Raw genomic sequence first — 23,835 nt, forward strand, 5'->3', positions numbered from 1 at the left:
TTTAGCCATGTTGCAAAAAACTAGCAGTAGGAAATTACAGGTAAACAAGCCGACCAAGGGTGCGTGAGGCTCTGAGATGACATCATCCAGGTCAGAAGTTAGTAGGTCAATCTACAGACCCGGATGATGACAAAAGATAACTCTGGACTCGACGGGGAATAGCACTAGCTTATCATAACAAAATATATATGGGCGAGTAAACAATTGTATTTTATGCCAGAAATAAGGTCCAGGTTGTAAAAAACAGTCGTTCCCCTTTAAGAGGAAATATACACTGCCTGGCCAAAAAAAGTCACCACCCGGATTTAACTCGGCTAAGCAAATAGGTACGAGCCTCCTATTGAATAATTGCTGCATGGCCGATTATCTTTCAGCTGGCAACAAGTTATTTAACCCCAACTGATGCAATGAGTAGCTTCTCATTTCTTAAACAGTCATGCTGAAAGACACATCTAGATTGTGTCTATGGGAAATATCTCTTAACTAGAACTTATTTCATTAGATAATACCTCATTTGCATATTTAAACATTTATAAAACAGTACAAAAAGTATTATCTTAATGTAAGTAATCAGCTGGGGACTTTCATGTGTTAAAAATCTTAACCAAAAAGTTGTTTTTCCCATTAGAAATTTAGGAATTTTCTTACATATATGTCTTCAGAGAGCTTTTTTCTTCATAAACTTAGCCAGAAATCTCCACTTCAATAGCTGTTACATACACCAAAACTTTCTGGGTTTGTTACCATCTATAGCTGGAAGACTTTTACAGAAGGGGTTACTCATACAGTACTCGTCTTTCATGGCTTGATTTAAATAACATTTTATTCCTAAATAACATGTTGAAAGTGTGTTGTTGCCGGTGTTTTCTGATTTATGGAGTGAAAGAACAAGATATCTCAAATCTCTTCCGTAAAAACCGCGTAACAACAAAGCGAAACTGGAATTTGGAACTCTATCCTGTGTTCAGAAATGCTAATGGTGCACATTTAAACAGTTAATATCGCCATTCTCATTCTTAAACATAAACTTTCAGAAAACTTGTGATAGAAACAATAATTATCTTCATGAAAATCATCAACTCTCATGGTGATCATCGTTTTTTACCATTTTCCACCTGAAGTGTGTAAAGAAACACAGGTTTTACACTTTTTGTAAATTAATTGTGATGGGTGTGACTGGTCTACAGCTCGACGTGCTCCACGTCCTCCTTTGGTTGTTTCCTCTTCTCTGGGATGGTCTGAGTCAGAAAGACAAACCGCTCCTTCTTCAGATGCTGACCAACAACTTGTGCCTTTAAATCGATTGCCAGGTACTTCTCTTCGGCTCCATACTTTGGCCAATGGACGAGTCCGTTCCCATTAGGAGACCTAAACACACACACATACAAACACACAAGTCACTGTACGGACACATTTCTGGTATCTTCATGTACACTAACTTATAATTAGGTGGTAATTCCTACCCTTTGCGAGCGAAGTTTCCCCAGTAGCTCATCAGGGTTCTGCTAAACTGTTCCTCCTCTTCAGGGCATGGCTCTGAAATGATAATCATCTCGTAAAACATTTTGCACTCAACAAAACACAAAGACAATCCAAATATGTGATTGGTCTATATTGCACTTACCAGACAATTTGACATGGGTAGTCATGAAGCAAAATCCTAACACTGCAAAGACTTCATCTCCATGGTCACTCCCAACAAAGCTGGGCCTTTTGTTCTGCAGGATCTTGGGAGGATACTGATAATGGTACAGGTATACAGCTGCACCTGCATCTAGTATACGAAACAGGGGAGTTACATTGTGTGTGACAATAAATATTATATACTGATTTTTAAATAAATGTGCATAATCATGCATAAAAGGTACCTCTGTGGGCATTAGCAGTTTTAATGGCTGGAATGTTAAATAAGACATCTCCAAGCAACTCCGTAAACCCCTCTCTATTTTTCACACGATCGTCACCATTTCCAATATACTCATCTACCATCATATCCCTCAGGGTGGCATCTTTAGGCTTGGGAAAGTGAGTGACACATCAGTCAAAGATGCTTAAGCATGTTGAGGAAAAGTAATATTGCAACATCACGCCGTGTCTTGTCTTACATCAGGGTAGAATATTGACAGCGTGTTTGTGATGTGTTCCCGATCTACTCCTTCTGTCCAGTTTGGAGGACTAAAGGCCTAAGGACAGATGCAGCTGCAGTTAACATTTCACATATGCACAAAAAGGAAATTAATTAGAAACTTTGATGGGCACTTACATCAGCTAGTAGCCATCCCCCTTCATCGCTATTAACGCCAGTCATGAATGGTACAGTGAGGAGTTCATGTTTACGGAACAGCTCGTCCACAGGTTTTTTCAGGAAGTGTCCATCAACAGTTATGGGAAATCTCAGTGTTGCATCCTTGAGAGAATTAAATGCGTAAAAGAGACAGCACAGGTAAAGGGATCTCATAGCAACAGCATGAATCTGTTTTACAATCATTATCTCACCTGCCCAATAGCCACTATAGTTTCAATATCAAGGCTTTTCATGCAATCAGCGATGCTCTTTGTGCTCTCAAGGCTACAGCCAGATACATTTGCGACCACCTGAAGACAGATGTGAGGGATGGGTTTCAGACTTTTAGAAAAACAAATGTTGTTTGATAAAGGTGTACACCAAAACAACTTTGAAAATTAACCTGTGTTGATGGAAGAGGATTATCGTCTAAAAGTATGTCCAAAGAAGCTGTGCCACTCTCGGCAATGGCATGGTGGAACAGGCCACTGGACAATGGAGAAAGAAGCTGTTGATCAGAAAGAAGCACAACATAAAACATATCTGTAAAACAAAAATTAAGTTTGAAGTACTTTCCCAGAAGAGTAATCCTTACCATGAGGGATACACTCACTCCGCCAGCAGACTCTCCAAATATGGTAACTAAATCTGGGTCTCCTCCAAAGTTGTGAATGTGCTGCTGGACCCACCTCAGAGCTTGTACCTGGTCCAGCAGGCCAAAGTTCCCTGGCATGTGTTCATCTGCAGTGCTGGATAGAAGATGAAGTTACAGTCTGACAGGGTACATTTACACCAGAGAATACAGAACAGAAAAGAAGTACAATAAAAAATAGTTCCAGTTAACCTGCATCTGTTTACCTGAGAAAGCCCAGAAGTCCCAAGCGATACTGGACCAGAACTACAACCACATCCTGGTAAGCAGCCAGGGCAGAGCAATCATAGACAGAAGCTGAGCCCAGTACAAAGCCCCCACCATGGATCCACACCATGACCTGGTAAAATAAAAACAAAGGACATTTTAACTTTCCAACTGAGCTCACCATGTAAGAGAATTAACACAATAAACTAATCACTACTAAACAACTAAATCACTACAGCATTACTCCAAATCTGAAGCAAAGGGTTCTTACTGGGAGCTTGGCATCATGAGCTCTCTTTGCCGGCGTGTAGATGTTGAGGTAGAGACAGTCTTCTGAAATGTCTGGCATGTCAGCCACCAAGCCTGCTTTATCAAGCAGATCCAGCAAAAGTTTTTTATTTTGAATGCACCTGGGAAATCATTTATTTATTTTTTTAGATTAATAGGTACTGGACATAAAACCTCTAAATGTAGACTACAAAAATTCAAAAAAAAAAAAAAAAAAACCTACATGGGTGGCTGGTGGGTGGCATCTCTTACTCCCTCCCATGCCTCTACAGGCTGAGGTGCCGTCAGTCTCAGGGAAAGGCCAACAGGGGGCTTTGCAAATGGCACTCCCAGGAATGCATGGACTCCAGTCTCCTTCCCCTTTACACTCACATACTCACCTCTCAGGCTCCCAAGCTTTGTGTGGACCTCAGGTGCTATCAGGATATCATAACTCAGTCAGAATCATAATATATCACATCACTGGTTAGTAATTCAATAACCCAATGATAATCAGTAACAGACACATATTCTTTCAACTTTACGTTTGTAGCTTTACGTTTACACAGACAGAGGTGTGTGCAGCTGTGTTAGCGTTAGTTTCCATTCAATAACAGTAATGTTTGCAGTGCAAAGCTGGTATGATATTCTAAACTGTGAGGAATTGCTCATTTTCTCTGCTTTATTTCTGAAATTGTATATCGTTTAGTATCAAGGTTTGTGAACGCTGGTTGAACAAAGCAAGAGGCACAAAGAATGGGTCATTATAATGTCTAGAATTACAGATTCTAACTCAGAGATAAAACAGACATATGTTTGTGCTCAGCTTACTGAGATACAACGTGTTTGAAGTTAGCAAACTAATGCACTGAATGATAATTGCACACATTTTGATTGTGTTATTATTTTAACGTGAAACAAAGGATTTGAACAAGCTGTCTACTTAAAAAAAACTGCCCTGTTTTGTATAATTCTATTTTTAACTATTGTCTACACTTTATTTTTGAAAATGAGGGTTGGTCTTGTCAATTTACGAGCATGAGTCATAATTATAGTTCACCTTTGGACCAGTGATATCCAGGTAAGAGGTAGCTAGATTAATGCCAGAATGAGAACACAGATTCCTTGACCTACACTTAATACATATTCAGAGTAGGCAAAAAAGACGGATGTGTTATTCAGATTAACAGTGCAGTCAAATCTAGATGTCTCCATGTCTCATCATGTCTAATATGAGTGTTGTTGCCAATGTTAACTGTGCAAAGAAATGTTTTTTTCCCTCCTACTTACCTTGTAGGTCTGCACTGACACCGAGAAATAAGACACAAAAAGCCACTAAAAAGAAAAAAGTTTGCTTTTCACAGGACTTCATGGTGGCCTCAGAGTGGATTACGACACCTTTGGTTTCTGCAACGAGGACGCGCTAGAGAAAATGTCCGGACTCCCTCTTTTAAAGACTTCCTTTTGTAACTTTGACCGAGATACGGCGGGGGTGCACTAATATACACTGCAAGCTATGACGTAACTCCGACACTGCAACAGCTGATGAACAACAAGCAGATTTCCTGCACTGTTACCACCCCCGGTTCACTCATCGGTCATTTCATATACTTTTCCGAAGTGTGTTCATGCTTGTAAAGCTGTTGCTGTTTTGTTTGCACAACACAGTTTCTCTTGGGAACTGTATAAAAATGAGCTCCGCCTTAAACGGGAACTCCTTTGTTATTTCTGACATAAAATGCGATCGTTTACTCACCCATATCCTTTGGTGTTATTTGGAGTCCTTCAGAAGCTGTTTAGCTCCAGTGGAACGCCGGGTATATCCATATAGTCGAGTGACTGGGGCACCGAAACGCAGTCTCTACATAACGCATTATCTACTGCGAAACTCGTTCATTTCACCAATAATGTAATAGCTGTATTCCCCGTTCAGACCGGAGCTACCTATTGTCTATTCGCGGACGTGCAGCGGGTTGTTGTTCGTTGGCAAGCTGATCATCTCTCTGCCTCCGCATCCTCCTTTCAACGAGCTCATCATCTGTATACTCTGGCTCATACGGCCGTATACTCTGGCTCAAAACGGTAAGGACGTCCATCATAAATAAAGTCGTCGTCCACAACTCAGAATCGGAAAACTATTCGGCCATGTTGCAAAAAAACTAGCAGTAGCAAATTATAGGTAAACAAGCCGACCTTCGCGGGTGCGTGAGGCTCTGAGATGACATCACCCAGGTCAGAAGTTAGTAGGTCAATCTACAGACCCCAGATGATGATAACAGCTAACTATCAGCTAACACATCTTGTGTCTTTGTTGTTGGGGATTTTAATGCTGATTTGTCTGATCAGAAATCTTTATTTGCTAAACACCTGCTGCATTTCTATAGTGATACCAATCTCATATTATCTAGCAAAATCTTTCTGCCTGACAATAGTTTTACCTATGTCAGTGAAGCCTGGCACACAACCTCGTGGCTTGACCACTGCTTGTGTACAGCAGATGCTCATGCAGCTATAGATAATATGGATATCTACTATGGTATGGCTACTACTGATCATATACCGATTGTCATCTCCATGAATGTTGAAAATATACCATTGCTCGCTGATAAAGTTGCTGATACTGCTAGTGGGAGGCTGGATTGGACAAATCTGACCAAGGAGGATTTAAATCGATATTTTACTGAAACTGAAAACTTATTAAGTAATATTGCACTCCCTATTGATGCTCTTCTGTGTCTTAACATGAACTGTAAAAATCCAAATCATTGTATCAAACTTTGTGGCATGTATGACAATATTGTGGCTGCCCTTAATGCTTCTAGTAAGCCCTTAAGTAAACATAAAAACAAGGCTTGTAACATCAAACCTGGATGGAATGACTTTGTAGCTGAACAGCATGCCGCAGCGAGAGAAGCTTTCAAACTCTGGTCACATGCAGGGAGGCCTAGACAAGGGTCTTTGTTTGAGCATAAAAAACTTACAAATGCAAAATATAAATATGCACTTCGTTATATAAAAAGATATGAGAACAAAATGAGAGCTGATTCCCTCGCCAGGAAGTTGAGGGTTAATAATCCCAATGATTTCTGGAAAGAGGTCAGAATTATGAACAACTGTAAAACTTCCCTACCATCTAATATAGAGGGTGCTTGTGAACCTGCCATGATAGCTGAGCTCTGGCGTAAACACTATTGTAATTTATTTAACTGTGTTAAAAGTAATGTATTGATGGTAGAAAATGTTGACCCTTCTGAGAACATGATTATTAGACCTGACAATGTATATGAAGTCATTGGAATGTTAGAAAGCAACAAGGCTTGTGGTATAGATCTTATAACGGCTGAGCACTTAAAAAATGCCAGCTATAGGCTTAGCCCTCTGCTCGCAATGTGCTTCACAGGTTTCATGATCCATGGGGTTCTCCCAGATTCTCTCACCTCTGTTTTGCTAGTGCCTGTCATTAAGGATAAGATTGGGAAACTAAACTGCATGGATAACTATAGACCTATTGCCCTTGCTAGTATTTTGTCTAAAGTGCTAGTGTAGGAGCCATGAAGGTGTTTATTATTATTAGTATCATATATCATTGATTATTATGAGATGTTAAGTAATATGATTTAACAGTTTATTTGGGTTACTTGGGTTTTTATATTTTGTTACTTTTTTGTTGTTTATTTTCATATCACAGTAATTGGGGGCGGTAACATTTAGTTAATTTAAGACAGGTGCACGGGCGGAAGTAGTGAGAGAGAGAGAGAGAGGGTGAGTTACTGGGAGGCCGTATTTCTCGTTGACCGCTGTTTAAGTTTGTTTTCCCTGAGTTTGCTTTGAGTGCTCTGGATCCTTTTTCTTTTCTTCACTTTGAGCACGTTATGATTAAGTTGTACAATCCCACTTCTTCAATAAACCCGTCAAACGCATTCTTGGATCTCAGCGGATACTTTGTTTGTACAGCGCGTCAGACGATCAGCTAACACCCATACCTTAGCCTCTCAGCGACTGCTTTGCTTTTGGATACTAGTCGCTACATTTTGTCAACGAGAAGCGGCATTGGGAAAGCAACTGCGGACATTTCAAGGATCAAATGGGAGAAAGGATCTTCGGAGATAAAGGAAGGAAGACTGCACTGACTTTCATTATGCCATAGCCTCGGACGACGCACTCAAAAGCCAGGTAGGCTTGCTGGTGTTTATGCGCATTAAGCTGTACTCAGATTGGAAGGAATGCGGCACGCATAAGCTGTTGTTTGTCCATTGGGGACATTATTGGATTGAACACCGTTTGAGTTGGTCATCGATCGCTGGCATTGATTGTGTGGATTCGGTGCTGTAATATCTCCATGCTACGTTGAATCTCCGCTTTGTCTCTTCGAAATTGCCGCTGCTCTACTAATGTGCGTGACGTTTATGGATCTGTGGATGTGTTTGGATGCACTGTAGCCTACCTCCATGCTCCGTTAAATCTCCGCTTTGTCTCTTTGAAATTGCCGCTGCTCTGCTATGTGCGTAACGCTCTTTGTACTTGTTGAAGTTTCTGGATGCACATGTATTGAGAAGTAACTGGAAAAAAGAAAGAAAATGAGTCAAAAGAGTGTTGTTTCAAATTCTGAAATGGAAAGTGGGAAAAGGCAATCTAAGCCCACAGCAAAGGCTTTGGCAAACAAAATCGAAGAGCTTCAAAATGAAAGAAGAAAGAGTGTGAATAAAATGAAAGGGTTCATACCACAAATTAAAACATTCATGAAAAATAAGGAAAATGTTTCACAAGTACAATCTCTTCTGGAGAGTTTAATTGATCAGTGTGGAAATGCCACCAAGTCACATGACATGCTGATTCCTTTACTCCCTGAGGAGCAACAGAAGATCCATAATGAATGGTTTTCTAGCATTAGGACCTATAGCAACACATTTCAAAGGTGTGTTGAGCAGTGGTTGATTGAGCCAGATGAATTGTTTCAAACTGATTCTGGTGAAATGAATGAACAGGTGCTTCCTCCAATATCCGATGAAACTCAACAACAGGCTGCCTCCATCATTGATGCAGAGGATCTGCAAGACAATGTAAAACCAAATGACAGTGTTTCAAATGTGGGAAGCAGGGTGTCCAAATCACGAAACTCTGCCACAGGAAGAGAGTCTGTTGCTTCCAGTATTTCTTCTGCACGTCTCAAAGCAGAGGCTGACTTGGCAGCTTTAAGGACAAGACAAAAAATATTAAAAGATATACATGAACTGGAAGAGGAGGAGGAACGGCTGCGTAAAAGGAAGGAGCAACTTAAATTGGATGAGGAAATTGCAGCAAACATGGCAAAACTGGATGTGCTCAAGTCTCGAAGCATCTTGAGTGAGAGAACCTCTGTATCAAAGCGCTCAGATGGAATGAACTCCTATCTGGCAAAAGGACAAAAATTGACCCTCAGTGCTAAAGCAAAGTCATTTGTACCACAAAGGTCACAACATGGAAACAACCATGCTTACCTGGATGCAGGAACAAGACCTAAGGAAAGAAATTCATCTCAGTTAATTCATTCACATAGATCCAACTTGTATGCAGTGAATCACAGTACTCTAGAAGGGATGCAAATGCAAGATGGAAATGCCTTAAATATTGGTCCAAATGAAGATCAAAGCAATATGTTTGGCATTATGAGCAAACAAAATGAGATAACATCACTGTTGGTGCAACAGCAGTGCCTTTCATCTTTGCCTAAGAGGGAGATACCAATCTTTGACGGTGATCCACTAAAATATCATGCGTTTGTGAAGGCCTTCGAGAACGGTGTGGAGAAGAACACTGCAAATCACAGTGACAGACTGTATTTCCTGGAGCAGCACACAAGGGGCCACCCTAAGGAATTGATCAGAAGTTGCCAGCATATGGAGTCTGAGAGAGGATATGCTAAAGCAAAAGTGTTGTTAAAGGAGCAGTTTGGAAATGAGCAGAGGATTTCATACGCATACATGGAAAAAGCTCTTTCATGGCCGTCAATCAAGAATGAAGATGCAAAAGCTCTTCGTGATTATAGCCTTTTTCTCAGAAGTTGCTGTAATGTTATGGAAGAGGTGCAATATATGCATGAACTGGATATACCTGCTAACATGCTAACCATCATAAAAAAGTTGCCCTACAAATTCCGAGACAAGTGGCGTTCCGCAGCCTGTGAACTACAGGATAGGCGCAGCCAGAGGGCTACATTCATTGACCTCACAACTTTCATAGAGAAGCAAGTACGGGTTCTAACTGACCCAGTGTTTGGAAACATACAGGACGCTCCATCACTGATGACTAATAGAGGAGCGAACAAGCCTAATCCACAAACTCGTTCTGGAATTAAGGGAACCAGCTTTGCCACCACTGTAGCTCCTGTGATCCACAAAACTCAGCCTGGAACTAAAGGAAAGGAGCATATGGAGTCTGCAAGGAGGACATGCATCTGTTGTGGAGAAGGACATGCTTTGGATTTGTGTCCACAGTTGGGGAAGAAGGCACAGAAAGAGAAGATAAGCTTCTTAAGAGAGAAGGGAGTCTGTTTTGGCTGTTTATGCATTGGACACATGAGCAAAGTTTGCAGAAAACGGATTTCCTGTGCAAAATGTGGTCTGAAACATCCAACTGTTCTTCACATTCCACAAAAAGAAAAGGACAAGGATCCGGACCAAGCTGAGAGGAAATCAGAGGTGTCCGTCAACAGCGCCCTGATGTCAAGTGGGCTTACAGGGGCTGGTGATCGCGACTGCAAACTTCCAATAGTTCCAGTGCAAGTTAAGTCCAAGAAGGGCAATACGATTGTCACCACCTATGCTTTCTTGGACCCAGGGAGTACGGCTGTGTTCTGTACAGAGGCTCTAAGGGAAAAACTTAATATTCCAGGAAAGAAGGTCCATATTCTCCTACGGACGATGGGCCAAGAGAAAGTGGTGAGCAGCCATGTGGTGCCAGGACTGGAAGTGGCTGGCTTGACTGGGGAGCATTTCTGTGAGCTGCCCAAGGCTTACACGCAAACACATATGCCTGTTCACAAGAGAAACATTCCAAAACAGGGTGATATTCAGAAATGGCCTTATTTGAAGCATGTTCACTTGCCTGAGATTGATGCAGGGATTGAGCTGTTAATTGGGACAAATGTCTCTAAAGCCTTGGAACCCTTGCAAGTGATTCGCAGTGTAGCAGATGGACCCTATGCAATCAGAACAATGCTGGGCTGGACGGTGAATGGGCCGCTGAGTGAAGACAGTGGCGGTGAGCAGCCAGAGTTAACCGTGAACAGAGTTTCAGTTGTAACTTTGGACGAACTTTGGCAGCAGCAGTTTAAGACAGACTTCCCTGAATGCAGCGTGGAGGAACAGCCTGGCATGTCAAGAGAGGAACAAAAGTTCATGGAGCTGGTTACAAGTTCAGCAAAACAGGTCAATGGTCATTATCAGATCAACCTGCCATTGAGGGATAAGGACGTTAGAATGCCAAATAATAGGAAAATCATTGAGCAGCGTGCCTTACATCTGAAGAAGAGGCTTCAGAAGGATTCCTCATTTCATGCTGACTATAAGGCCTTCATGGAAGATCTTGTTGTCAAAGGCTATGCTGAAAGGGTACCTGAAGAGGATTTGGAACGTAATGATGGCAGGGTTTGGTACATCCCGCATCAAGGCGTTTACCATCCTACGAAGAGGAAAATCAGGGTTGTTTTTGACTGTGGAGCAAGTTTCCAAGGAACATCACTTAATGCTCAACTCTTACAGGGCCCAGACCTCACAAGTTCACTGATTGGTGTGATGAGCAGGTTCAGGAAGGAACCAGTGGTCATCATGGCGGACGTGGAGGCGATGTTTCACCAGGTGAAGGTACCACCAGAGGATGCTGACTTCTTGAGATTCCTTTGGTGGCCTGCTGGAGACTTAAGTCAAGATCATGTGGACTTCAGGATGCTGGTGCATCTCTTTGGGGCAACATCCTCTCCCAGTTGTGCCAATTTTGCCCTCAGGAAATGCGCAGAGGACAATAAAGAACAATTCAGCGAGGAAGCAATGGATAAAGTCTTGCATAGCTTTTACGTGGATGACTGCCTGGTATCTGTGGCTTCAGAGGAGAAAGCTGTGTCTCTTTATCATGAGCTCATTGCAATCTGTGCTAAAGGTGGGTTTCGACTCACGAAGTGGATAAGCAACAGGCGTGATGTCTTAAATGCAATACCTGAAGAGCACAGAGCCAAAGACATGAAAATGTTGAATATGGACCAAGATTTGCCACCCATGGAGAGAGTGCTTGGTGTGGAGTGGTGCATTCAGTCTGATACTTTTAAGTTCAAGATTGTTGTTAAGGATAGACCACTCACTAGGAGAGGAATTCTCTCTATGGTTAGCTCCATCTATGACCCTCTTGGGATTGTGAGTCCTGTTGTCTTGTCTGCCAAGAAGATCTTAAGGGATCTGTGCAGGAGAGCGCTTGGCTGGGACGATGTCATACCCCAGACCGTGGCTCAGGAGTGGACAAGTTGGCTGGATGAACTCTGTCATTTGGAGAAATGTAACATCATGAGGAGTCTGAAACCGTCAGACTTTGGGGAAGTGACTACAGCGCAATTACATCATTTCTGTGATGCAAGCGAGGATGGCTATGGAGCAGTGACTTACCTGTTGTCACGAAATGCACAATCACAGGTGCACAGTGCTTTTGTCATGGGAAAGGCAAGGGTGGCACCATTGAAACCTGCTACCATCCCCAGAATGGAGCTCATCGCTGCCACCATGGCCAGTCGCATCGACATCTTGTGGAGAAAAGAGCTGCACATGCAACTTCAAGACTCTGTGTTTTGGACTGACAGCACTTCGGTGCTCAAATACATCAGGAATGAGACATCCAGGTTCAGAGTCTTTGTTGCCAACAGAGTCACAGAAATTCGCAAGGTTTCACAACCCTCTCAGTGGAGGTATGTTGGAACAGCAAGTAATCCAGCCGATGTCGCCTCCAGGGGTGTGAAAGGTGATGCATTTCTCAAGCATGCAACGTGGGTGTCAGGGCCTCGTTTTCTCCTTCAACCAGAGGATGAGTGGCCTGTCAACCCCGAGGATATTCATCGACTAACAGAAGATGACCCTGAGGTCAAGAAGGAAACCACAGTGAATGCTGTAGAGGCCAGTGAGGAGGCTGATGCAGTATCTCGCATGATCCACCACTTCAGCTCTTGGATTCGTCTGAGAAAGTCTGTAGCCTGGATCTTGAGATTCAAAACTTGGCTCTCATCTCTCTGTCAGAAGAGGAGACAGTTGAATATGACTCTTGCACAATCAGGATTGGATGAAGAACAACAGCGACGTTCATTGGAGAGGGATATGGAAACATTCAAGAGAAAGAGACTTTCAAGTTGCCTGTCTTTGGAGGAGTTGGAGAAATCGGAGTTGGAGATCATCAAGTTCAGCCAAAGGAGAAGGTTTCCAGAAGAATTCGCCATGCTGGAAAAAGGCATAAGTGTCAAGGCTCACAGTCACATCCACACACTCTGCCCACTATTGGAAGATGGGGTTCTGAGGGTTGGTGGCCGGCTCAGCAGGTCATCTATGCCAGCGGAAGCTAAGCATCCCATGATACTGGCAAAAGATTTGCATATCTCGACCCTTTTGCTGAGACACGTCCATCAAGAAGTGGGACATAGTGGGCGAAACCACATGTTGTCCAAGCTGCGTGAGAAATACTGGATCTTAGGAGCTAGTACAGCCATAAGGAGTGTTCTGTCAAAGTGTGTGAGCTGTCGACGTTTGAATGCTCAGCCAGTGTCTCAGCTAATGGCAGACTTACCATCTGAAAGGGTGACTCCAGATGAACCTCCATTTACTCGGGTAGGAGTAGACTACTTTGGACCTTTCGAGGTGAGGAGCAGAAGAAGTGTCGTGAAGAGGTATGGAGTAATTTTTACCTGCATGGCCATAAGAGCAATCCACATTGAAGTGGCACCTTCTCTCGACACCGATGCCTTCATAAATGCTCTCAGACGCTTTATAGCAAGACGTGGTCAAGTACGGGAATTGCGCTCAGATAATGGGACGAATTTCAGGGGAGCAGAACAAGAACTGAAAACATCAATTGAGCAGTGGAATCAGATGCAGATTAATGATGTCCTCCTTCAGAAAGGGATAAAATGGACTTTTAATCCCCCAGCTGGCAGCCATCATGGTGGTTCTTGGGAGAGGTTGATTCGATCAGTCCGCAAAGTCCTCAACTCCACCTTGAATGTGCAAAGTTTGGATGAAGAAGGACTTCACACCGTTCTCTGTGAAGTGGAAGCCATTATCAATAGCCGACCGATAACGAAAGCTTCCATGGATCCTCACGACCTGGAAGCATTGACACCTAATCACCTGCTGCTTTTGAAGTCATTACCATCTTTCCCACCAGGAGTTTTCCAGGAAGCTGACATGTACGCACGCAGGCGATGGAAGCAGGTCCAGTATATGTCAGACCTTTTCTGGAAGAGATGGGTTAAGGAGTACTTACCTCAATTGCAGGAGCGGCAGAGATGGTCAGGAGCGAAGCGAAACCTTGTTCCCGGAGATCTGGTGCTTATAGTGGACAGCACAGCGCCTCGTAATTCCTGGGTCGTAGGACGAGTTCTGCAAACCTTTCCGGACCGAAGGGGCTTTGTGCGTCAGGTGCGCATCAAGACCAAGAGTAGTTGCCTGAACCGGCCTATAACCAAGGTATGTCTGCTGCAGGAAGCCGATCCTGGAGGTGGGGCGGCTGCTACAGATGACAAGGCCTAGACCTCTGACTAGACATCTGACTTAACTTTGACGCTTGACTAATAGTGACTGTGGTGAACACAGATCACAGGGCTATGTGCTGGTAACCTCTGGCCCTACCGACTGACTTTTTTCAGGATCATGAAGACGGAAGAAGAAGAAGAATGTAATGTGATTATGTATTCTGTTTAGTTTAATTATTTCATGATTCCTATTGTGGGTAATTATTAGATAATAGCTTAATAATTAGGGGCTGGTGTGTAGGAGCCATGAAGGTGTTTATTATTATTAGTATCATATATCATTGATTATTATGAGATGTTAAGTAATATGATTTAACAGTTTATTTGGGTTACTTGGGTTTTTATATTTTGTTACTTTTTTGTTGTTTATTTTCATATCACAGTAATTGGGGGCGGTAACATTTAGTTAATTTAAGACAGGTGCACGGGCGGAAGTAGTGAGAGAGAGAGAGAGAGGGTGAGTTACTGGGAGGCCGTATTTCTCGTTGACCGCTGTTTAAGTTTGTTTTCCCTGAGTTTGCTTTGAGTGCTCTGGATCCTTTTTCTTTTCTTCACTTTGAGCACGTTATGATTAAGTTGTACAATCCCACTTCTTCAATAAACCCGTCAAACGCATTCTTGGATCTCAGCGGATACTTTGTTTGTACAGCGCGTCAGACGATCAGCTAACACCCATACCTTAGCCTCTCAGCGACTGCTTTGCTTTTGGATACTAGTCGCTACAGCTAGAAAGGATCTTATTAACAAGAATAGAAATGTTCATTCTAACCATGGATAATCAATTTGGTTTTAAAAGAAAACATAGTACAGACATGTGCATTTATGCTCTTAAAGAAATTGTTGGCCATTATAAAAGTCAAAATTCCACTGTATTTTTGTGTTTCATAGATGCGTCTAAGGCATTTGACAGAGTCAATCATGAAAAATTATTTTTGAAACTGTCAGCCAGAGGTATTCCAAAGTTCATACTTAGAATACTTGTATTCTGGTATGCCAACCAAACAGTGAGGATTAAATGGGGTAATGTTGTGTCGGCCCCGTTTCATGTAAAAAATGGTGTTCGCCAAGGTGGCATTTTGTCTCCTATTTTGTTTAATGTCTACATGGATGACCTGTCAAGACAGCTGAACACATGTAACACAGGCTGTCTTGTTGGAAATACTGTTGTAAATCATTTAATGTATGCTGATGACCTGGTCCTTTTTAGTCCGTACAGTGCTGGTCTACAAAGTTTGCTAAAGGTATGTTCACAGTATGGAAAGGATTATGACATTAAATTTAATGTCAAGAAGAGTAATGTAATGATAGTCAGGAGCAAAGAGGACAAGAGACTAGTGTTTCCTTTGTTTATTCTAGATGATAATCTGCTCATGATATGTCATGAGACAAAGTATCTTGGGCATTTTCTTACTGATGATTGGCAGGATGATAGAGATATTTATAGGCAGTGTTCGAAGCAATATGCACAAGCTAATATGCTCCTTCGTAGGTTTAGTATGTGCTCAGTTGATGTTAAATGTTCCCTTTTCAGAACTTTCTGTACACCTATGTATACAGCTCACCTCTGGTGTAGCTATAGGAAAATCAGTATGCGGCGGCTTATAGTGGCCTATAATGATGGATTGAGGTTGTTGCTTCAGGTGCCCAGGTGGCACAGTGCTAGCCAACTCTTTGTTTATTTAAATGTACCCAATTGTGAAGCACTTTTAAGAAATTTAATGTATCGTTTTATGTGCCGCCTGGATAACTCGGGGAACAGCATTATTGTGGCTTTGACTAGCCCAAATAGGAGCTGCTATAGGTATTCATCCAGGCTTAGAAAACATTGGTGGGATAGCCTGCTTATGAATTATGTGGAGCGTTGATTCTCTATCTGTGTGTCTGTCTCTTTATCTCTCTGTTTTTATCTTGTTTGTTGTTGTTGCTATGGACCGCATATTGTGTCTGGAATAAAGATTTAATAATAATAATAATATGGACTCAACGTGGAATAGCACTAGTTTATCATAACAAAATATTGGTGAAATGAACAAGTTTCGCGGCAGATAAGGTGTTATTTAGAGGCCTCATTTAGGTTTCCCGGTCACCCTCTATGGATATATGCAGCACTCTACTGAGCTATCTTCCAAAGGACTCCAAATAACACCTAATATGGGTGAGTAAACAATCGTATTTTATGCCAGAAATAAGGTCCAGGTTGTAAAAAGCAGTAGTTCCCCTTTAAGAGGAAATACACACTGCCTGGCCAAAAAAAGTCGCCACATGGATTTAACTAAGCAAATAGGTGCGAGCCTCCTATTGGATAATTATTGCATGGCAGATTATCTTTCAGTTGGCAACAAGTTATTTAACCCCAACTGATGCAATGAGTAGCTTCTCATTTCTTAAACAATCATGCTGAAAGACACATCCCATGGTCATGGAAAAGATGTTAATCTGTTTGAGAAGGGTCAAATCATTGGTATGCATCAAGCAGAGAAAACATCTAAGGGGATTGAAGAAACTACTAAAACTGGGTTAAGAACTGTCCAACGAATTATTAAAAACTGGAAGGATAGTGGGGAACCATCGTCTTCGAGGAAGAAATGCGGTCGGAAAATAATCCTGATTGACTGTGATCAAAGAAAAACAACAGTAGAACTCAGGGTTGTTAAATAGTGAAAGTAAGAGCGTTTCCACACATGCAATACGAAGGGAAGTTAAGGGATTGGGACTGAACAGCTGTGTAGAATTTTGAAAACCACTAATCAGTGAAGTTAACCAGAAAAGGCTTCAGTTTACAAGGGAGCATAAAGATTGGACTCTGGGGCAATGGAGGAAGGTCATGTGGTCTGATGAGTCCAGATTTACCCTGTTCCAGAGTGATGGGTGCATCAGGGTAAGAAGAGACGCAGAAGAAGTGATGCACACATCATGCCTAGTGCCTACTGAACAAGCCTGTGGGGGCAGTGCTATGATCTGGGGTTGCTGCAGTTGGTCAGGTCGAGGTTCAGCAACATTATGTGCCCAAAGAATGAGGTCAGCTGACTACCTGAATATACTGAATGACCAGGTTATTCCATCATTTGCTTTTTTCTTCCCTGATGGCTTGAGCATATTCCAAGATGACAATGCCAGGATTCATCAGACTCAAATTGTGAAAGAGTGGTTCAGGGAGCATGAGACATCATTTTCACACGTGGATTGTCCACCACAGAGTCCAGATCTTAACCCCATTGAGAATCTTTGGGATGTGCTGGAGAAGGCTTTCCGCAGTGGTCAGACTCTCCCATGATCAATACAAGACCTTGGTGACAAATTAATACAGCACTGGATGGAAATAAATTGTGTGACATTGCAGAAGCTTATCGAAACAATGCCACAGCGAATGCATGATGTAATCAAAGCTAAAGGTGGTCCAATGAAATATTAGAGTGTGTGACCTTTTTTTTTTGGCCAGGCAGTGTATATAAAAGTGAAAAGACAAGAGGCAAATTCTACCATATTGTGTACACAGTTTTGTGTTCCTGCCAAACTGTAAATCTAAGATTGCATCAGCATGGTTACCGTGCAAGACAAAAGACCAAGTGTCCTCACCTAACTGTTCACAGAGTCGCTTGACTCTGCTGGGCTATGGAGCGCAGAAGATTACAGCTTGGGCACTTGTCTTTATGGATGAGAGGTGCTATATCCTTGACCGTTTAGATGGAAGACAAAGTGGCGGTGATTATGTGGTGAGAGAACCTCCACAATGACTGCGTCCAGGAAACTACTTAAGGAGGTGGCAGCTCAGTGATGGTTTCAGCCAGTATTCATTACGGAGGAGAAATGCCATTGCTGTTGCTGGATGGAAACATCAACGCCGTCGTGTACCGGGACATCCTAGAGAACTATTGCCTCCCACATGCAATAAGGGTCTATGGGAACAACTTTAGGCTGCAAGATGACAACACAAGAGCAATAGGGCAGCTGCAGTGAGAGAATATCTTGATGCAGAGGGGGTTCAGCAGATGCCATGGACTCCTTGCTGTTTGTTGTTTAAGCCTGAATGCACAGTTGCAAAGGTTACTTGGTGTTTAATATTTACTGTGATATATTTGGAAGAGATTGATCAATAAAGTTTTGAGAAATTATAGTCTTTCTCTATCAAAAATAAATCAAATTGTAACAATCATTTCATGAGAAGAGGTAAAAAATTATTTTATTCCAACTTTAACAGTGTATTTACATACTTAAAGTTATGAAGCCTATGTTGGGGGTTGTGCTCATTTTACTAGATTGTGTCTATGGGAAATATCTGTAAACTAGAACTTATTTCATTAGATTATACCTCATATACTTGCATATTTAAACATTTTATAAAACTTACAATACAAAAAGTATTATCTTAATGTAAGTAATCAGCTGGGGACTTTCATGTGTTAAAAATCTTAACCAAAAAATTGTTCTTCCTATTAGAAATTTAGGGATTTTCTTACATATGTCTTCAAAGAGCTTTTTTTCTTCATACAAAGAGCCAGAAATCTCCACTTCGGTAGCTGTTACATACACTAAAACTTTCTGGGTTTGTTACCATCTATATCTGGAAGACTTTTACAGAAGGGGTCATTCATACAGTACTCGTCTTTCATGGCTTGATTTAAATAACATTTTACTCCAAAATAACACGTTGAAAGTGTGTTGTTGCCAGTGTTTTCTGATTTACGGAGTGAAAGAACAAGATATCCCAAATCTCTTCCATAAAAAACGCGTAACAACAAAGCGAAACTGGAATTTTGCATTTTATCCTGTGTTTGGGTTTCTGCTTGTTGCGAAGCTGACCAGAGCGGCATAAGTAGGAGGCAGATTCAAGGCAGTTTGTTCAAAAAATCACCGCAAGGTGTTTATTTACAAGAAGTGCTTCCAGCTTCACGTGTAGCAAAAAAAATATATACAACAAAAAAGGGATAACTGAGCAGTTAACTGAGTTGAACTAAATAAAACTCAACTTATAACAATGCAAAACTCAACTTAAATCAAGTGTAAATTGCTACACCGGCTCAACACTATGTTTTTGCTCTGTCCTCCTCGACAGAGGAAAGGACACTGCTTAAATAGTCTCTCCTCTTGGCACAACCTCCATGGCTTTACCAATTATGGAGGTGACTCCACTGGCTCCTAATTCACCTGTTTCCAAAGTTATAAATTCTGTTGATTACTGTAAAACACTCTTTCCTGTTTTACCTAAAACCCAACATTTTACCCATACATAAATGAAATAACAAATAAATCTAAATAATACCAAGAACTAATGTATCTTACCTACACTCATTTGGACTAGTCCAACGACCTCCCCCAATCATGTTACTCGAGTATAAAAGCAGGAAATATTGCAGCACTTCCTCCTTTTGACTCTGACTACATGGTGAGTATGGTAAGTAACACAATTAAATGTTAATTTAACTTATTTTGAAAATAACTAAATCAATAAACTATAACTAAATTTAACAATACGTGTAAGAGTTTATTTTAACCAAAGATGTTGCACTACAAAATATAACCAAACATAATACAAATCACAAACAAACCCGGGATAGTCTGTCTCTGTAAAATTATGTTTACTAATGGTGAAATGGCTGAAAACCCACAAGTATGGTTACACACAGGATGGTATCAATAAATGAGACAAATGGTCTCACCCCTTTGTCACACTGGTCCAGAAAGACGAAACGCTAATGGGTGCACATTTAACCAGATAATATCTACATTCTCATTCTTAAACATAAACTTTCAGAAAATTTGTGCTTAAAAAAAGCAATTATCTTCATGAAAATCATCAACTCTCATGGGGATCATCATATTTGTTTTTACCGTTTTCCACCTAAAGTGTATAAAAAAAAACGCAGGTTTTACACATTTTGTAACTCAATTGTGATGGTTGTCACTGGTCTACAGCTCGACGTGCCCCACATCCTCCTTTAGTTGTTTCCTCTTCTCTGGGATGGTCTGAGTCAGAAAGACGAACCGCTCCTTCTTCAGATGCTGACCAACAACCTGCGCCTTTAAATCGATTGCCAGGTATTTCTCTTCGGCTCCATACTTTGGCCAGTGGACCAGTCCGTTCCCATTAGGAGACCTAAACACACACGTACACACACACGTACACACACGTACACACACACACACACAAGTCACTGCACAAACACGTTTCTGGTATCTTCATGTACACTAACTTATAAGGTGGTAATTCCTACCCTTTGCGAGCAAAGTTTCCCCAGTAGCTCATCAGGGTTCTGGTAAACTGTTCCTCCTCTTCAGGGCATGGATCTGAAATGATAATCATCTCGTAAAACATTTTGCACTCCACAAAACACAAAGACAATCCAAACATGTGATTGGTCTATATTGCACTTACCAGGCAATTTGACATGGGTAGTCATGAAGCAAAATCCTAACACCGCAAAGATTTCATCTGCATGGTCACTCCCAACAAAGCTGGGCCTTTTGTTCTGCAGGATCTTGGGAGGATACTGATAATAGTACAGGTATACAGCTGCACCTGCATCTAGTATACGAAACAGGGGAGTTACATTGTGTGTGACAATAAATATTATATACTGATTTTTAAATAAATGTGCATAATCAGTATCAAGGCTTTTCATGCAATCAGCAATGCTCTTTGTGCTCTCAAGGCTACAGCCAGATACATTTGCGACCACCTGAAGACAGATGTGAGGGATGGATTTCAGCCTTTTAGAGAAACAAATATTGTTTGATAAAGGTATACACCAAAAAAACTAAAATTAACCTGTGTGAACAGAAGAGGATTTTCATTTAAAAGCATGTCCATAGAAGCTGTGCCACTCTCGGCAATGGCATGGTGAACCAGGCCATTGGACAATGGAGAAAGAAGCTGTTGATCAGAAAGAAACACAACATAAAACATATCTGTAAAACAAAAAAAAAAAAGAAGTCTGAAGTACTTTCCCCGCAGAACAATCCTTACCATGAGGGATACGCTTATTCCACCAGCAGACGCTCCAAATATGGTAACCAAATCTGGGTCTCCTCCAAAGTTGTGAATGTGCCGCTGGACCCACCTCAGAGCTTGTACCTGGTCTAGCAAGCCAAAGTTCCCTGGCATGTGTTCATCTGCTGTGCTGGATAGAAGATGGAGCTACAGTCTGACAGGGTACATTTACACCAGAGGATACAGAATAGAAAAGAAGTACAACAGAAAATAGTCCCAGTATGTTAACCTGCATCTGTTTACCTGAGAAAGCCCAGAAGTCCCAAGCGATACTGGACCAGAACCACAACCACATCCTGGTAAGCAGCCAGGGCAGAGCCATCATAGCCAGAAGCTGAGCCCATAATAAAGCCCCCACCATGGATCCACACCATGACCTGGTAAAATAAAAACAAAGGACATTTTAACTTTCCAACTGAGCTCACCACGTAAGAGAATTCAGTCAATCAGTCAGGTTTTATTTGTATAGTACTTTTCATACAAACAAAATGTAGCACAAAGTGCTTTATACAGTAATCCCACCTGCACCCCCCAAACCTCCCCACCCCTACCACAACACAGACCCAAACATTCACAGATGCACACACAACTTAATAATTTTCACTTAATTAACACAGTAAACTAATCACTACTAAACAGTTAAATCACTACAGCATTACTCCAAATCTGAAGCAAAGGGTTCTTACTGGGAGCTTGGCATCATGAGCTCTCTTTGCAGGCGTGTAGATGTTGAGGTAGAGACAGTCTTCTGAAACGTCTGGCATGTCAGCCACCAACCCACCCAGTTTATCAAGCAGATCCACCAAAATTGTTTTATTTTGAACGCACCTGGGAAATCTTTTTTTTTTTTAGATCAATAGGTGCTGGACATGAAACCTCCAAATGTAGAATACAAAAAACCTACATGGGTGGCTGGTGGGTGGCATCTCTTACTCCCTCCCATGCCTCTACAGGCTGAGGTGCAGCCAGTCTCAGGGAAATGCCAACGGGTGGCTTTGCAAATGGCACTCCCAGGAATGCATGGACTCCAGTCTCCTTCCCCTTTACACTCACATACTCACCTCTCAGGCTCCCGAGCTTTGTGTGGACCTCAGGTGCTATCAGGATATTATAATTCGGAATCATAATATATCACATCACTGGTTAGTAATTCAATTACCCAATGAAAGTCAGTAACAGACACAAATTTTTCCAACAATGCAACACGTGGTTGTAGCTTTACATTTACACAGACAGAGGTGTGTGCAGCTGTGTAAGCGTTAGTAGCGTAACTTTCCATTTAACAGTAATTTTTGATTTAAAATATTGCAGTGCAAAGCTGGTTTGATATTCTCAACTGTGAGTAATTACTCAGTTTCTCTGCTTTATTACTGAAATTTAATATCTTCAAGGTTTGTGAACAGTGGTTGAACAAAGCAAGAGGCATCTCCAAAAAAGGTTCAAAAAAGGCAACTGGACTTGTAAATTTTTAGAGAAATCCACAAGTCCAGTTTCCTTTTTTGAATCTTTTTTGAACCTTTTTTGGATATACCATGACCTGGATGACTGAGAACCTTCACAGAAATAAAGCAAGAGGCACAAAGAATGGGCCATTATAATGTCTAGAATTACAGATTCTAACTCAGATTCTAACTATGATTCTAACTATGTTTGTGCTCCTCACCGAAAAAGAGGCCCAGCCTCCCCCTACCTCTGTTCTTGAATTGTCAGTTGAATTCATTACTGGTGCAGAGCACGTGTTGGATCAAGTTTGTAGTGGAAAAACATGTAGCCTACATACAAGTTATGTACTGGTAGCTTACTGAGATACTGTTTGAAGTTAGTGAACCTATGCACCGAATGACAAGTGAAAACATTTTGATTGTGTTATTATTTTAATGTGAAACAAATGATTTGAACAAGCTGTCTATTTTAAAAGAGCAGCAGTGTTTTGTATAATTCTATTTTTAACTATTGTCTTCAATTAAAAGATGAAATGGAGGGTTGATCTTATCATATCCACACACAGTCATCATTATATTGCAGTAATTTACCAGCATGAGCCATAGTTCACCTTGAAACATATTCAGACTCGGCAAAAACGATAGATGTGTTATTCAGATTAACAGTGCAGTCAAATCTACATGTCTATGTCTCATCATGTCTAATATGAGTGTTGTTGCCAATGTAAATGCAAAGAAATGGTTTTGGTTTTTTTCCCTCCTACTTACCTTGTAGGTCTGCACTGACACCGTGAAATAAAACACAAAAAGCCACTAAAAAGAAAAGCGTTTGCTTTTCCCAGGACTTCATGGTGGCCTCAGAGTGGATTACGGAACTACTGGTTTCTGCAAGGAGGAAGCGCTGGAGAAACTCCCCCTTTCAAAAACTCTGTGTTGACAGATAAAGTGGGGGTGCACTAATATACATTGCAAGCTATGACGTAACTCCGACGCTGCAACGGCTGATGAACAACAAGCAGATTTCCCGCACTGTAACCACCCCCTGGTTCACTCGCCAAGTCTGTTCATGCTTGTAAAGCTGTTGCTGTTCTCTTTACACAACACAGTTTCTCCTATAGTATCTTGGGAACTGTAAGGATACGACCTGACCTGACCTGAAGTTAAGAGGAAATACATACGAACGTGAAAAGAATAAATAAATAATAATAATAAGTCTAGTAGCTATACTACTACTACTAC

The 23,835-nt window shown here is 41.4% G+C and overlaps 1 protein-coding gene and 1 pseudogene across 2 annotated transcripts; both read right to left on the reverse strand.

Moving 5' to 3' along the window:
* Window positions 1–844: 844 nt before the first annotated feature.
* On the reverse strand, window positions 845–23,809 carry LOC311496116 (fatty acyl-CoA hydrolase precursor, medium chain-like). The gene is made up of 13 exons (XM_084555870.1): window positions 23,365–23,809; window positions 3,655–3,847; window positions 3,415–3,553; window positions 3,143–3,276; window positions 2,880–3,033; window positions 2,688–2,792; window positions 2,497–2,595; window positions 2,264–2,407; window positions 2,106–2,183; window positions 1,869–2,016; window positions 1,625–1,774; window positions 1,464–1,536; window positions 845–1,368 (listed from the first exon to the last, which is right to left on the reverse strand). The coding sequence occupies exons 1-13, from the start codon at window positions 23,444–23,446 to the stop codon at window positions 1,182–1,184; spliced, it is 1,686 nt and encodes a 561-aa protein (XP_084411996.1). The 5' UTR covers window positions 23,447–23,809; the 3' UTR covers window positions 845–1,181.
* Window positions 18,623–23,505, reverse strand: LOC311496146 (pyrethroid hydrolase Ces2e-like; annotated as a pseudogene). Its single transcript, XR_014699968.1, has 8 exons — window positions 22,059–23,505; window positions 21,841–21,982; window positions 21,398–21,531; window positions 21,131–21,284; window positions 20,933–21,037; window positions 20,540–20,689; window positions 20,379–20,451; window positions 18,623–20,260 (listed from the first exon to the last, which is right to left on the reverse strand). The product of XR_014699968.1 is annotated as a pyrethroid hydrolase Ces2e-like (transcript).
* Window positions 23,810–23,835: the final 26 nt, after the last annotated feature.

The sequence above is a fragment of the Chelon labrosus genome, assembly GCF_963514085.1.
Source record: "Chelon labrosus genome assembly, chromosome: 11".
NCBI lineage: Eukaryota > Metazoa > Chordata > Actinopteri > Mugiliformes > Mugilidae > Chelon > Chelon labrosus.